The sequence below is a fragment of the Crocodylus porosus genome, unplaced genomic scaffold (assembly GCF_001723895.1).
Source record: "Crocodylus porosus isolate Cpor-Errol unplaced genomic scaffold, CroPor_comp1, whole genome shotgun sequence".
In the NCBI taxonomy this organism is placed as follows: Eukaryota; Metazoa; Chordata; order Crocodylia; family Crocodylidae; genus Crocodylus; species Crocodylus porosus.
The window spans coordinates 29,453,063-29,469,520 of NW_017728914.1; the positions used below are offsets into that span (position 1 = coordinate 29,453,063).

Genomic DNA, 16,458 nt, shown 5'->3' on the forward strand with positions numbered 1-16,458 from the left:
GAAATACGTCACATCTATTTTCAGCAGGAAGATCAAATATCAGGACAGACTACCAGGAGAGGTTTCCAAGTCTTAAGCCAGGACCAGATACATGCTGATAGAGCTGTAAAACCCATTGCAGACCTGGATATGGCGGGGAAGGGTACATTTCTATGGCGTATGTTATAGAGGAGATGAGTGGAAATGATCTAACAGGCCCTCATGGCCTTAGAAAACCATGACTCTACAGAGAAAAATCACACCCGAGCCCATTCAAATTGCTGTTACTTAAACAAGCATTTCAGAAGGGCTGTGTTTTCCAGAACGTGTTTCCACAGGGTCTGCAGCAATTCATCTCCTCGCTTTCTGCACCACAGAGCATCCCTGGGGTTGCACAAGTACTTCAGATATAGCGTTAGGTACTTCAGGTGTTGTACTGTGAAACATCCGTGCTTAACAGGCTTGTTAGATAGGGTCTTCTCAGCTTGTTTGAAAATGAGCTTGGATGTAGCTACCCCTGCAGAAGCACAGCTGATGCAGTAAAGCAGCACAGGGGTGGCCAACCTGTGGCACAACTGGGACAGGCAGCCTCCGTGTTTGGCACGTGGCGGAGTAGCAAGCGGACAGGCAGCACAGTGGCGGACAGTGCAGGAAGCAGAAAGCAAAGCAGCAGATCAGGCAGGGAGCACAGGGCTGGGAGCAGGAAGCAGAGCAGAAGATTGGGCAGGAAAGGAGATCAGAGTGGTACATGGGGCTAATTTGTTGTATGCTTGATAAAAAGGTATCCCCCCCACCACTGAAGTAGCCTAGAAGGTATCGATGACATATGCTGTTCTCCAGGTACAGAGCTTGTCATGTAGTGCATGTGTATTGGCTTTTTTTGGCTTGGTTCAGAAGAGAAAAGGTTCATTGGCTTTATCTGGAAAAGAATTGAAACACACGTAAGGTGTCCAAGTCCAAACCCATGATCCGTACCTCCTTTTTGTGCAAGCCTATGCTGCTGTATAACCCCAGAGGTACCTACCAAGCTCAATAAGCACTTCCCTGTTTCACCTTCAGGTCCTTAGGCACCCATAGCTTTGCTGTGTGAGCATACTCAAAAGTGCCCTGGCCTGAGCAGCTTGGCACATAGCAACTGCTGACACCCTACTGGGTTGGATCTTCCATTTTCCATCTCCGAAGCATGCCGAAATCTCCAGGCTAGAGGTGAGGCCGGGTGAGATCGTTGGCCATTGACTTCAATGGGGAATAGGATTGTCCCTTGCGCTGTGAGCCCTTTGCACCCAACATCGGAAAACACAAATGTTGGCTTTGCTGTAGCAAGGTTGGTCCTGCTTGCCTTACTTGTGCGAGTCTCTTAGATGGAAATCAATGCATGAGAAAGCCAAGCGGTAATGGCCTCGGTGGAAGCACTGGACTGTGCTGTTGCTGCTTGCTATTTTACACGTTTCTTGAATATTGTCAAAGCCTGACTTGCATGTAGATTTTGTGAACAGTCTGCTTCCCAATCAGAAGGAAAAAACGTTCTACATTTACACTATTGTGCAGTATTATCTGAGTTTGGCTGCTTGATCCTGAAACATCCTACTCGCTAAGACCTTCATAGTGCTTGGACCAGCGGCTATATGAACAAGGAATGTAAATCACTTTTGGCTGAGTCTAATTCCAACAAAGATTATAGGAGTTAGATTGGACAGTGAGTGACATTTTCAGGTTACCCATAGTGTTACTGCTCTGTCTTGTCTATTAATCTTCATTCACTTACTTGGTTATGCATTTTTCAGAACCAATGTGACCTCTGCTTAAGAACAAGGACCAGGAAACCTCAGTTTTATTCCCAAACCAAACCTGACACATTAGAGGCAGGTTGCGTTTCGTGAAGTCTTAATGAAGTTGAAGCACAGCCTTCAGCATTTTTAAATATATTTTATTACTTATTTTTCCATTTGTCTTAGAAAGAAATATGAAATCTGCATGCAACTTTCTAAATATTTCAAACATTTAAATAGCATATGATAATTTAGCAGTACAATACATTATACAGAAAGATAATATAGGGAGATTTCCTGTAGTATATTTACACATGAGAAGGTAGTTTTGTTATTTCATTTTTAAAAAGAGGAATGCACTGCTTAACATTGGAGTATTACATTCAAAATAATGAATATGTTGCTCTGTGACTAAAAAACAGATATAGGTTTTATATGCTTGCCCTACCGGATTTGTCATAAAAAGGTACCATTTAAAGAATTTTGCTACAAATCTAGGAAATCATACACAGGATTCTTGAAGCTTAAAATATTTCAGTACTGAAGCGGCAAACTTTTCTTGAAAAAAAAAAAAAAGAAAGAAGAAGAAGCCGTTCCTTAGTAATAAAATCGCTCTAGAAATGGTTTCTAGTATATGAAAACATTACATGGGACATGTTGCACATCTCACCCCACAGCAAAACCTCGATTTGTTAAAGAGGTCCAGAGCAATGTTGGTTCCCAGTGGATGAGAGCTGTTAAGGAGCCTCACTACTGCACTCATACCCCACTACATTTCAGAGGCACGTTACACAGCAAGTCCCTACATAGCCCTATAACGGTGGAAGCTGCACACTACTAGTAACCCTACCCACGGCACTAAAGCTTTCCCAATGCATGAGGACGAGGGACACCATGGTATAATACCGCTTACAAATATTATTGTTCATCTAATGAGCTTATAAAGCTCGATTGCAATCATCGTGACGTATGAACCGATACAAAAAAAAATCTCTTTGAAATGAAAAGCATGAGTTTTCCCGTTCTCAGTACAAAGCAGACAGGTATGAAATTGGAAGTGCAAGAGACGCTTATGAAATCTGGAAGCCTTTTGCACAGACAGCTATAAAATGTAAAAACTGACCCTTGGTAAAAAGTGCTTTATAATAATATAGATTTGTGTCTTATGTCTGTGTGAGAGAGAGAATCTTTTGCAGAGCCTATTCCATTCTTGCCACTGAGCTTTTGCCTCTTATTCTTCGTAGACTCTGAAAAATAAAAGAGGGAGCAAAATACTTCAGTCTCTTTGGTTACAGCAGAAACAGCCCTTCTCCCCTCACCCTCACCCTCAGGACAATAAAGTGTTAGAAGACAAAGTCTGGATTTCAGGTGAATCAGGAGAAGCCCCGCTAGATTAGTACGATCGCAAGAGAAATCAGAATATAGGTCTACGACTTGACACTTCTGCCTTCCATTAAGTGTTTTGGGAAGAGAAAGATCTGCCACTGGAAGGATTACTAGGACATTTAATAGTAGGGCACCCGCATCCAACACTATGTTTTTGACATTGGAAAATCCCTAGCTAATAGCTCAGATATGTTGCTAGCATCCCTGGGAAGTGCTGAAAAATCTCAGACGTTCAGCGTGATTATGGCAATGCACGGTGGCTTGATCACAATGAGGCAAACCTCCTGAGTTAGTGTTGTAGCACCCCTGGCAGGCTTGGTTTGAATGTGCTTTCCTGTTTGTAAGTGTGAGGGCAGAACGCACAACTTGGTGCCTTCATTTCATTTATTGTTTTAATGCTGGCCTTTGGGGCGGGGGGAAATAAGTAGAAAGTTAGCATTTAGTGGTGCACGCTGTTTACTTACTAGCCCATAAACAGCTCAGGCAGAGCTTGGGAGGTAGTCGGGCAGAAAAATCACCATAGAGGGATGTCCCTTATATTTGCTGCAGCTTTCTTCAGCTGGGCTATCTGCCCCCTGCGGTAGCAAGCAGGCCATCCAGAAACAAGGGATTTCTGAGCAAGAGCTTACATCTGGCCTAGGCTTAGGGAACTGGATTATGGGGGTAACTTTGCTTGGCTGTATTGTGAGCTCAGGACTGTTCACGTGGAAGCCAGAAAGAGAACTCATGGATTCAAACGGGATCAGGATTTGGCTCTGTAACATTGCTGCTTAAGGGGCGGGGAGTTTCTACACTCAAAGCCCGTGGAGTATCTGCATGCCATACCTTTGCTAAATGACTAAGCCATTCGTTGCACTTGACTTACTCCACCTTTCATCTGATATCTGTTGTCATGCACTTTCATTCATGCTCTCCAGTTGCCCTTTCCCTGGAAGACTGTATTAAGTGCCTTATAAGACCAGCTGTTATGAAAATAATCTGCCGCTCTTTAAATCTTTACATGCTATTAAGCTTTGCGTTTTCATTCTGATTCCTTTTCTGCCAGTTTTGCAAAATTAAAGACATTTCTGATAGTTTCCAGGCTGCAAAAAAATAGAACTTTTAACTAAGAGGCCCTCTGTGCAGTTGGGGATGATTTACATGTAGAGACTTGATGCTTTGAAGGGCAGGAAGAATCTAATCTTGAGTGTTAAAAAGACAGACAATCAGATGAGGGTCACTTTTCTTTGCTAATGTGCTTTAAACTTTTGCCTTGAAAAAATGGGTATCCTTAGAGCTGCAGATTTGTGATGGAAAAACAAATGAGATAAGGCAGGATATGTTACTGCTTGATGTCCCATTGCACACACGTAATAATGGTTTTGTAGACAATTTAGGGTCATTCGGGATATGGAGTGCCCTACATACGTAGAGTGTAGTTCTCTCTCTTGCCTCCACATCACCAGAGTAAACAGGATCTGTACAAGGAATTACATGGTGAGAAGAGAGGGAAACTAATCTTGAGGTCAGGGTTTGGTGCAATTCCAAGTGTGGCTGTTCATGGGTCAGCGTACTACTGTTGCTCCAGACCCCAGCGTCAGGGGTTCGGCATGCATCTCATTGCTCTTCCCCACATGTTGCTATTAAGATCCCATGCAATCAACCTCTGCTATCATGCCACAGTTGAAGGGAGATGCCCACGTCCCCCACGTGGTAGTGCTTTCGGGTTATGTGGTCCTCCAGCAACAACTGAATTTAGTCCAATAGTGCTTGAGCTGAGGGGTACGGTAGTTGGGAAGTGTGGTAGGGAGGACCTTGATTCTTCCCCTCTCAGGATTATTCCTTGCTCTGTATAGAGCATCCCCTTCCTCTTATACTCCTTTCCAGCCAAAATAAATTGGGGAGGAGGAAGGGGGACATTCTCTGGAGTTCAGAGATGGTTTGACTCCACTCCGCCACTGCTTATCTGCTCTAAGGATTCATTGGACTTGCTTACCTAGGGGAAGATTATTCAAGGCACAGAGGGCAAGGACACAACTTGCTGCCTTTGGAAGTCACAGGGATTCAGGCAGCTGGACATTTCCCTTTAATTAATCATGCAGACAACACTGTCCAAGGGACAGTGATAATCTGTGTTTATTTTCTGTTGCAACGTGATGACTCAGCTTGTGAAAAATCCAGATGGGAGTGCAGAAAGGGAGCGTGTCCTACAGCCAAGGCATGGACTGTTATATTGTGAACCAAAGGCTGTTGAAAATGTGCTTACTGCTTAAGAACAAGGACCAGGAAACCTCAGTTTTATTCCCAGCTCTGCCTGGGATTTGGGGTATGACTTTGGGCAAGTATAGCCTTCACTGGCCTGATCTGCTTTCCCTGTGAAAGGTGGTGTTCATATGTAAAGAGCCTTGGGGACATTATACAAAAAAGACCTTGACTGTGAAGAACCAATACTGACATTCAGAAGAGCCTAATTCTAAACTAAGGGAAAAACTGCATCCAGAACATCTATTTATAGATGAAATTTTGTTATCTAGTGACTCTGGTGTGTTGAATTCATTGTTCACAGGAGAAGTAATATTCTCAGTCTTCTATTAATAGTCTAATCTGGTACCTTATTTTTCACCTGCAAGTTGTGATGCTTTAAGAAATGCCCCCAATCAGCAAATAATATACTCTCTGTAACAAGTCAATTCAGCTGAGTCAGTTTGATTAGCATTTGAGCTGTATTTCTGGAAAGAAGGTTGCAGGTACTAATCCACCTTACTTTTCTCTGCTTCCATGTATCAAACCCGGCATCACCTCCTTTCCTGCAGGAAACCAAAGGATCTCCTGCTGAGTGTGATTAATACCTACCTGCCTTTGTCCCTCCACATTTTGAACCATTTAAGTAATCTTTTTGTGCTCTGGAGTTTGGGATGCAGGCAGTACTGTCCGCTTCTGGACCGTGAAATCGTTGTTACACTGAAATGGAAAGATCACAAATAACTTGCATTTGTTGTCATTTAAATTTGCATAAGAAACAAGTAGACCTGTCTTGCTTGGTCTGTAGGTAGATTGCATGGATGCTAATTGATGGCTAGAAAATGATATTTACAGGTTTGCTTTTAGGAATTGGCTTGTAGGTAAAGGCTTGTATTAGAACAATGGTTTAGGGGAATGGCAAAGGTTAATTGATTTCTAAGAGCCTGTTTGTCACACAGGTTCACAGGCTTTAAGGCAGACAGGGTGTTTGAGGCCAATGAACATATACATTCTGGGAAACTGAAAGCATCCAAACTTTATTTTCATAATAGAGGTAAGCCTGGCTCCAAGCCTATGGTGTCTACGTTGCAAAAACTCTTGGGATATCCAGTTTGAAATAAAATGACCAAATTAAGGCGTGTGCATGTGATAGGTTTATGAAGATAGGATTTTGGCTGACAAAACAGAACATGGACAGCATGATGGTCCCAAGGATACCAATCAGCGATACCTGGAAATGAATCATCAGAGGAGAAAGAATTCAAAAGGAGGAGTTTTCACAACAGCAAGCTGGCATTGACCCCGGACCTCCAAGTTTGCTGACATCAGACATTCAAGCAAAGAACCTCGAGGTGGCATTTATGTACCGGCCGGAGACACTAGTTGCCTTGTGCATATGCTGGGCACTGGGAAATTTGGGTAATGTATGTTGTAATCTTGCTTTGCCTGGATTGCTTTTATTTCCTATTACTGCATATCAATAAAATTTGCCTATTATCAACTGGAGGAGTTGCAGTCTGTCTGAAAGTGCTCGCCCAGAGCAAGGTATTGGGGCTGGGTTGTGAATCCAGTGCCAGGATTAAAAGAAAGTTTTAAATAGGCATTGGAATGATAACAATGATTTATAGTCTATGGGGTGTGTTTCAATTCACAGCAGTAACAGTTGGCCAGACCCTCAGCTGCGGAAAATCAGCGTAGCCCTATGACCATTAGGGGAACCAGACGAATTCATACCAACTGAGCCTTTGCATGTTAGCTTGAATCAGTGGTTTTACTTCACTATTTACCAAACCATTACAGTGGGGTTTAACTGATTTAGACAACCTGGGAAATTCGGGCTCAGCACTCTTGACTGTTAGTCAAATGACTGTTACTTGCCCATGCAAACAGTCCCACTGAAGACAACAGATGCATGGATTAGATCTGGATCACTGATATTGTCCACCAAAATATTTATGTAATAGTATCTTGGGGCTTTTCAAGCTTCTGGATACCCCAAAAAAGTAAGCTATGTATGTGCAAGACAAGCTGTCACCTGGGGCTACCTCCAGCCTTATCAGCTCAACCTTGCTAAAGGTAGGACCAGAGAGATAACATACAAGGACTGATGTCACCTCATCCTGGAACTAGACAGGCAGGGAAGCCAGGGCTTTCTGCCCTGTCTGATTTCCGCCTACTCTCTTTTGTCTGAATGTTAAGCATTTAACTTTTCAGCAACCCATCACGAAGCTGCTGAGATCAACGTTTGACTGACCAGCTCCTGAAGCAGGTCAAAACCAGGAGAAGCTCCTCCTAGAAATGTTTGAAAATTCATTGCATAGCATAACACAGCAGAGACTTGAGAGAGAGTACTGTGATACCCAAAAGCTTGTTTCCGTCTATCCCAACTATGCAGCTGGTCCACTAAAACATCTCTCTCACAAGGATTCATGTCTCTTTAAAATTCAAAGTTTTAATTTCTAGGAGTTTGAAAGGGACCGATTTCCCATTCTTCAAGCTATATTATGTTTCCCGTTTCTTATAGTTATTTCCTATTTTCCAGAAATAAGACTTGTAGCGGGAACATGCTGCTTGCAAGTAAACTAAAGCGGTTTGAATTGATTTAAAAAATATGAAATTCCAGTGAAAATATGACAGTAAATCAGAACATCCTGAGCATGCTGACTGTTTTTCTCTTGCACAATTTTTCCTCCCCAAACTGGACCCTTCTGGACTGGGGCATGGGGAACCTTTCATGCAAGAAACGTTTGACTTATTTAATAAATCAGTGCTGGGGGAAATATGACTTGTTGCCTATAGCTATTGGGCTGATTTTGGGTTGGAATTGCCCCCTGAGCCGAGGGGGTAAATATATTTTTTCTTAACCTGTAATGGGATATGGCTACATTTTATGGAGTTTCTCTTATACCAAGCAGGTATAAAATAATGCAAAAGCATTAGACATTGTCTTTCAGGGAACGTCTTTCCCCACAACTCAGATTCCTTGTATTGAGGATATGGGACAGTTTCCTATTAACTTAGGCAAGGACAGATTTAAGCCCTCACTTGAGGGCCTGTAGAGGGTGTCAAGATTGGGAGCACAGTATTTCATCCAGCAGCTGCCATCTTGGCCATGTATGTATGAACATGGCTCATGATACTTTTCTGAAGTACCATACCTATCCATACCAAATTGTTGGCTAAACAACAAGAAGATAGACAATGCCTCTGAATACCAACAGAGTCAAATTAAAAAATGACTAAGGACAATTCTATTGAACTTTATTACCAAACTGCATTAACATCCGCAGCAAGATTATCTGGCCACCTAGATTAACGGAAGGATTTTTAGGACTAAGATACACTGCCTTATAACAGATGTGGACTCTATCGCTTGGAGTTACACCGCCTTAACTTTGTGCTGGACAACAAATAATCTTGAAGGCTAATCTTTAGTTTTACGACTCAATCCTTGTACAAGACATTTGGGTAATGCCGTAAGATAAAAATATACTTGGATGCACTAGTTTGTTTTTGGAGTGTTACCCATTTTGTGGCAGATGGGCTTAGATGCTTCTCTTTACACCTCTGATAAGTGTAAGCTGGAGGTAGACACAAACACAGGTTTCATCAAGGAGCAGAACTTTACCTCTTCTTGGTGTGTGTGAGTCCTGGCACAGCGAGGTGGATCATTGCTGTTGTGTAGGCAACAGCTCTTCCAGTGTAGTCGAACAGGAGTTGCCTCTATGACTAAGCCTGTGCTTACAGAGCTAGCTACGTGCCTCTCAGTTGGAGGTCTCTACGTATGTATGGGAGCATTCACTTCAAGACAGTTTTGCAATGAGTCTGATGCGCATGTACCACCCTGAAGGTGGGGAGGTGCTGGACAAACAGGGTAGACGACACACAGGATTCTGGGGCTGGGCAGGGACTAGTCGACTGCCCTAACGTATGCTTGACTGACTATGGCTCCAAGACTTGGTAGTCAAGAACAGCCGGGGTGCATGCCCCCCTCTACAGAAGCACAACGAACAGGGAAATGTTGTGCTGCCTCTACTGCTCTTACCTTAAGGGAAATCCTAGGTGGCTGCAGCTCCTAGCTGCTTTGCCCACCTCAGACCTGGGACCACGAGAAGAAGGTCCAAGCCATCCTCTAGCCTTTAGTCTAGATGAACTGGATAGCACAGCTTTGAATCAGACTCAGCATGTACAGATCAGAAACACAATCACTGCACATAATCCCAAATGGCGCTCAGATAAATTGAGCTGTCTTTTTTCCTATATGGAGTCCTAAGGCTTTGTAAACCCAGGGCCAAAGCCCTATATTTGGAAAGGCTACATAGGCTTTGCATCATGACACTTTGTTATTAGGCATGCCTATACAGCAAAATGGAGGCGTGGCGGGAGTATATGCTACCGATAGCAGTAAAGATGGGGCAGCACGGGCTTTAGCATGAGCTAGCAACCAGTATATGGACTCTGGAGAGTTTGCAGCTTAGTTGCTAACAAATGCTGAAGCCTGCACTGCTGCCTGTACCTTCACTAACTAGATGAAGCCACTACGGGTAGACTAGCATGCACCTCAACCACACCTTCATTTTGCTGTGTAGACATACCCTTTGGTACCTAGGAATAGGATCCAGTATGCTGAGTGCAGAGCTGCCCAGTAGGTAACGCCAGGAGAGGGGAGGTCAGAGAGCCAAAGCTTATTAGGAATGGAAGCATCTCCCTTCTCTTAGGATTCGCAGCCATAGACCATCACTTGGAGTTAGGCCCCAGGTCAGCCCTTTCCCGCACAAAACACAGGATGAACAAATGGGCCTTGTCCCCCCTTATGCTCTATAGCCTAGGAAGCTGTCTTACGGGGTGCCAATGTGTGCACTGGTAAAGGTGTCTTAGTTTAGGCGGCTATGTGTTCACATGGCCACCCCTTTGTGTCTGATGTCACCGAGCTCCTCAACATCAGTGACCTGGACAGATTCACAAGCAAGACGTTCCTCTGCCTGCCTCAGTTACAGGGGAGCCTTCTCAGCACACACCTACCGGATCAGGCCTCGTGCTGGACAAGACGCTGCACCTCCTTATTCCCTTGGGGCACCATCCACACAGGAGGTCCAGGTTCAAATCCCTCCTCTGCCTCGTTTGGAAGAGGGATTTGAACATAGGCCTCCCATCTCCATGGCTAGAGGCCTACTCCTGGGGCACCAGCGTCTTCTGAAGTAGATTTTTCTCCTGCTAAATGCTGTGTGATGTTGCATAAAATTGTATGCTTATCAGCTCATGGTCTGGGACATGGGAGCATCCTCAACACTAACCTATTGAGCCATTCGGTCTCTGCCTCAATGGCTATGTATTTGATGGAAAGGGGATCTACTTCAGAAGGAGAGACTGGAAGAGACTCATTCTTGCTTACTCTCTCCATCTAGCCCAATGAATTATTTTTCACCCGCTGCAATAGTAGCTTTCTGCTGGTGGTTAGGACAGTGTTCTGGAAGGTGGGAGACGTGGGTTTGGGTCCCCTCGAGCCTAGGAGGGAACTAAATGAGTTTCACGCTTCTGGGTTCAGTCCTTTAATCACTGAAGTACTTCCTTAGTGGGGAAGAGGGAAGCAGTTTCTCCTCCGGACCTGTTTGAAAAGGAAGGGGCCACCCCCACTGCCGCCCCACCAAAGCCATCTCCAGCAATCTGACTTTTCAGCCCCTTGTTGGGAAATGCCAGCATCCATCGCTGTGCGGCTCGCCGCGGCTTTCCACTCCTCTCTACTCCGACTTTCAGACTGCATGGAGGTAGAGAGCAAATGAACTATTTACAACATGTGGGCCTCCTCTTCCCACACTGGTTTAAATCGGAAGGCGCTTCACTGAAGCCTGAGAGCCTCCCTCAGCCAAGCGTGTCACAGCACATGGATGCAAACCCAGAGTAACTCCCAGGATTTGAATGGAGTTATTCCAATTGTGTCCGATTTCCAGATGATCAGTGCCCACTTGAAAGCTTACCCCTTCTTGCAATACGTTTTAGCAAAAGCCCGGAGTAACTTGAACGTTTCCCTAACAATCTTACTGCAGGGTTAAAGTTGCGTGAATGAGATCTACGTTATACTTATCGTTTTCCTCTCTTCCCTAGCCTGCTACCTCTGGCTTGTGCTTCCAGGGCTTCGGAGCAGACATTTCTTGCGGCCTTATCCTAGAAAAGCTTGGTTTTGTTTTCCTGACACCCTGCAGCTTCCACTGGCAGCCCGCTTCAGGGAAAGCACATTGCTGCTTGCTTTCCTAGCTGGCAATCAAAACTCGTAGGCTCAGACTAAAGTTCTCTGGCAGCTTTGAATGCTGCTGCACACATCTTTTTGTTAGCCCCAGGGTGATTGAATTAAAATAGAAATCAATGTTTGCAACCGCTGAGTGAGAAATAAGGGCTTATTCCTGGGTGGAGGACAAGTTGATTATAGAGATCATTCCAGAGGTTTCTTCCCCTCTGAGGAGTCAGTGCTGTTTATTTAATCCCTCCCAGAGTTCAAAGGGTGGCTTATTTAAAAGGCTTGCATGACACATTTATTTCCAATGACTAATCGGGAACCTGAAAGTTGACTTTGCCGCTTGCCGCATGCCACCCTTTTGCGGTTTAAACACTGAAGAAAGAACAGCTCCAGCAAGGATCAGCTAAATAAAAACGCATTAGTCCGGGCAGCAGAGACCTGTTTCTGTCTGAAGATAGAGGTGTGCAATTTACACTGGATTAAATATTACACTGATGTAAATCTGGAGTAACTCCAATGAAATCAAGAGCCTGGATCCTTTCCTCATGCATTCAGCTGGCAGTTTGGATGCTGATTTCAAGGCAGGCAAGATTGGACCCAATGAACCTACTCCGAATCTACATAACTGCATGCAATTTGGTCTCCAGTTTGCATTGGGGCAACTGAGAGAAGGACTTGCTCCATCGTGGTGAAGAGTCAGGTCCCTACCAGATCATGATCTACTGAAGCAGCTTTCTAAGGAAGTGGATCTGGTCACATTTGCTGGTAAAGAACAAATGCCAGATAGCAGACACCTGGCCTTTGCGGTGGAGATGTGTAAATGTTGCCTCCCTTCTCTCTCTGTCTGTGGAGGTCGGGGATAGAATAGGTCTTTCTGACTTCCCAGATCTTGTGCGGTCACATATCCTGATTTGTGTTGTGCAGCATCTATTCAAAGCTTTTGCAACATGTGAGACCAGCTGTGTAAAACCCGAGAAACGCCAATCTGTTGAAACTGAAATACATGCTACTGACCCGATCCCGAGAGATATGGAGCGCCCACAGCCCTCTGCACTTTTCCATTCATAGTTTTAGTTGACATTTCATTGCAGCACTGGTCAATGCATTGCAATCAAGCTAGAAGCTGGTCGTCTTTTATTACAAAATCCAGCCTTCGGTTCCTACCCAGGCTACCCCACTGAAGACAAAGGGATTGCCTGCATGTAACTGAGACTAAAATCTGAGCCAATGGATTTGGATGACTATTCACTGCTGAACCATTGCGTACCTAATTCTGTTCTCATTTGTGGCTCCCTAGGTAAATCCAGAGTAACCTGAGTATAGTCTTCTGGATTTACATCAATGCAGCTGAGAGTAGAATTTATCCCCGTCTCTTGTTAAACTAATAATTACCCTCCCAGGCAATACTGTCCTTTAGAAATGTATTGGAACAAGCAGATTCTTCTATATTGAAAAATTATAGACGGGGCTTTGTTCAAGCAGCTACATAGTTTATTGCACCAAACATGCTGGAAATCGGTGTACCGGGAAATCGTAAAAATAAAACCTAGCAAAGAAGGAGGTTAAAATACAAGTGAACGAGAAGGATGCGGTTCAAGTGGTACAATGAAAGACGGTAGAAAAGAACAGACAAAAACTTACATGATGACTTTTTCCTCACAAAACGGATACTTTGGTTTGATTTCCACCTTCTGCACATCAGAGAATCTTATCTTAGGCCCCTTCCTTGAGCATTTGCACTTTGATCCTACAAGAGAAAGTATTTACTCGTGTGTGTACAAAGCTCACTGCTGCCCACAGGCAGCTAAACTTTACTGCTCTTGTTAGCTAGTGCAAGCTGGGATTCAAGGGTTTAAAAACCTATGGAAAAAAGTTAAGCTTCAAAGAGCTGCAGAGGTTAAGAGGGTCACTCAGTCCTTCAGAAAAGTTTAATAACTCCCCGGGAAATATACAGGAAAGTATTGCAGATGTCGTGCTAAGGTAAAGAGACTGCAGCATAGCTAATGCCGACGTTTAAAAATGCACCTGCTATGATTAAACTACATGCAAAAGGAAAAAAGTCACCATCTGGTTTAGGGCTGAATGCACATCTTCGTCGCTGTCTCGCTCAACTTTTGGGACACTTAGAAGCAGAAGTCGGGAGAAAGGCACTTGCGAGTGAATTCACTCGCACAAATCCAGAAAGGCTCATTTGGAGCCTGTCAAAATTTGTACCCATCTTTTTCAGGCAAAACTAGAAAACCCATTTACCTGGTTTCTGCCCTCAGCTAAATCCACACTACCACATTGAGCTAAATTCTCCTCACTTTTACCAGTGAAAATATGGGATAGCTGCATCTGAAAGCTGCTACTCTCGATCACAGAGCAGAAAGTGGTCCTCTGGGTTATTCATAGATGCTAGGGTCGGAAGGGACCTCAACAGATCATCGAGTCAGATCAAATATTCAGTTCAACGCAAGGCAGAACTTTGCCCCAGCTGGCACCGCTAAACCCCCCCACCAATATTGCACCCCTTGCAGATTCAGCATATCAAGTCCTTGTCCTGACTGACTGAGGGGAGCAATACCCCTCATCAGAAGTATTTCAGGGAGTGAGCCAAAAGTACCACGAAGGAAATGCGTTTGCAATAATTGTAAATGGGGGAGAGACATTAATAAGCAAACTTACCTTCTGTGCTAGCTAAGTACATTGCCAGGAACAGCAGAAGCAAAGCTGCTGTCAGGAGCTTCATGGCAGGACCGCAGGTACCTAGAGAGCTGTCAGAGAGATCTCACGCGTGTGCTGTCTTGCGTCTGGGCTTTGATCGGGTTCACTGATGCTGGGGCTGGATGCTGCCAGGGGAGGAACTTCAGAGATTCCTCTCTGCCGCGGCTGCTGCCGCCTGCTCAGGCACAGCTCCTGTCTGAGCTCTGCTGCCTTCCTTCTCTTGTCCTCTTTTAAAACAGCTCCTGCTGCCCTTGCTACGAACTCATTAATATGCAGAGCGACTCAACGACTCACTGCAATTTCTCAACACAAAGGAGGGAGGGAGGGGACAGAGGCTCACAGAGACCGAGCCTGCATAAGAGAACTGATGGATTTATTCTGGAGAGTAGGAAAGGGGAGAGAAAATCTGATATTACATTTGAGCGGGGAGGGGGGAAGGTGAGCGAACCAGGTTATCTGCACATTTGCCACCCAGGCGAGGCTCTTTTTCCTTCGGCAGGTGGCATGAGCACCCTTGGGAGGCATTCCCTGGCACTGCATGGGGAGTGCTATGCTACTGGGGATGGCCTGAGCTACATTTTTCATGGTTTATAAGACACAAACAAGTGGTAGAGATGGGAGCTGTGCTCAGAAACTCTCACTGGTAATGAAAAGACCATGAGGAATAAGAGGCTTTGGGGAAAGTTTGGGGCAGATGCGTAAGTTTTTCTTCCTTGAAGTAGTGTCTCCTTTGTACCAGGTTGCAAGTGAAATTCAATGCTTTAAATGAATAAAATAATCACTGAGGGGGTACAGGGTTTAAATATGGCATATTTTTGATAGGAAGGCTTTTGGGGGTAGAAATTTCTCGATATTTTGGCACATTTGAGCAATTTACCGCTTACTCTCCGCACACCCCCTATGCATTCTCTCTTGCAAGACCAGTTTTCAGTCTCTGGTACACCTTTGTGATCTTGCAATAACTTCTTTAAAATCAGCGGAATAACTCTGGAGATGGAAATGAGATGTGCTACGATCAGTTAGGTGCACAGGCTCCCTGATAGTAAATGTATTTTAAATACAAAGTTCTGGGCATTGTAATGAATGCCTCCCCTGATCTTCAGTTCACATCATTCACACCAGACTTTACACACACACACACACACCCTGCAACTACCAGCATTTTATATATGATTCTTTTTATTCGGCCCCTTTAGAGGTCACTTCTTGCAAAGTAGCAAAGTAACAAACACGTGTTTGCTCCGAATCAGACGGCTTGAACGGTACCGCGTAACGACCGCCACGACCATTAAAACTGACGTGAACAGGCTGCGATGCCTAATCCAGATGGGAACGTGTCAGTAACGTCCTTGACTCCAAACCCACGTCGTCCTCAAGCCGATGTTATCTCATTTCATTTTAAGTTGCCTGCATTGTTATTATTCTTGCGTCCCTCATTTGGAGCCTGTTTCGCATTCGGGCGTTGGCAAGTCGAGGAGTACATCCATGCCACACACACACTGCACGTTGAACACAAGGCAGTAATTTTGTTCTGCATGTTGCTTTTCCTGTGAGACGTGCTGACACGGCTGGAACGTTCTGAATCTCCGGCAGGCTTGCTAATGCAAATGCCTCCTTTGACTTCCTTTCTAAGAGCAGCTGCCTATAGACAATGGAGTGTATTTGGGCACGTGTGTGTGTGTATGAGACACAGAACCCATGTAGGCTGAGGAATATGGAAGAGATCTCCTAAGACGAAACACCCAGCCCTTTGATAGATAGCCCTTGTTTGCTACAGCTCACACTCAACAAATAACTAGAGCTGGCTGGGAATTTTCCAGTGTTACCGGGTTGTTTTTTTTGGACCAGGGACTACCAATATGTTGATTACGCATTTGCTCAGGGGTGGCCAGTAGGGTATAATATCAGTCTTTGTCTCCCTTAGACTCTCCTATTGGAGCTTATCTAGTTTGTGTAGATATTTAAATATTCATTGGGCAAAAGAGAGAAAGTGAGACTCTAGCCTGGTGCTTCTGGTGCACACCTGGGGTGTGGGAGCAACACCCGAATGAATATTTAATTATTTAAACTAAAATAACTAGCTTCTCTAGCTTGGCAGTCAGAGGATACAGGAGCCTGATGTTCACGTCCCTGGTCAAGAGGAGCAGGCACCTGACCCTGAGTCTT

At 44.5% G+C, this 16,458-nt stretch overlaps 1 protein-coding gene across 1 annotated transcript; it reads right to left on the reverse strand.

Moving 5' to 3' along the window:
- Positions 1–1,889: 1,889 nt before the first annotated feature.
- Positions 1,890–14,601, reverse strand: CXCL14 (C-X-C motif chemokine ligand 14). The gene is made up of 4 exons (XM_019535115.1): positions 14,254–14,601; positions 13,228–13,333; positions 5,967–6,074; positions 1,890–2,995 (listed from the first exon to the last, which is right to left on the reverse strand). The coding sequence occupies exons 1-4, from the start codon at positions 14,315–14,317 to the stop codon at positions 2,980–2,982; spliced, it is 294 nt and encodes a 97-aa protein (XP_019390660.1). The 5' UTR covers positions 14,318–14,601; the 3' UTR covers positions 1,890–2,979.
- Between the last annotated feature and the right edge of the window lie 1,857 nt (positions 14,602–16,458).

Bases quoted from the DNA above. Each gene is read 5' to 3' on its own strand.
- CXCL14 (XM_019535115.1), bottom strand. From the start codon at position 14,317: ATGAAGCTCCTGACAGCAGCTTTGCTTCTGCTGTTCCTGGCAATGTAC. The intron at 13,334-14,253 runs GTAAGTTTGCTT...TTTCTCTTGTAG, and splicing joins GTACTTAGCTAGCACAGAAG to GATCAAAGTGCAAATGCTCA. The intron at 6,075-13,227 runs GTAAGTTTTTGT...TTTCCATTTCAG, and splicing joins TGTGAGGAAAAAGTCATCAT to TGTAACAACGATTTCACGGT.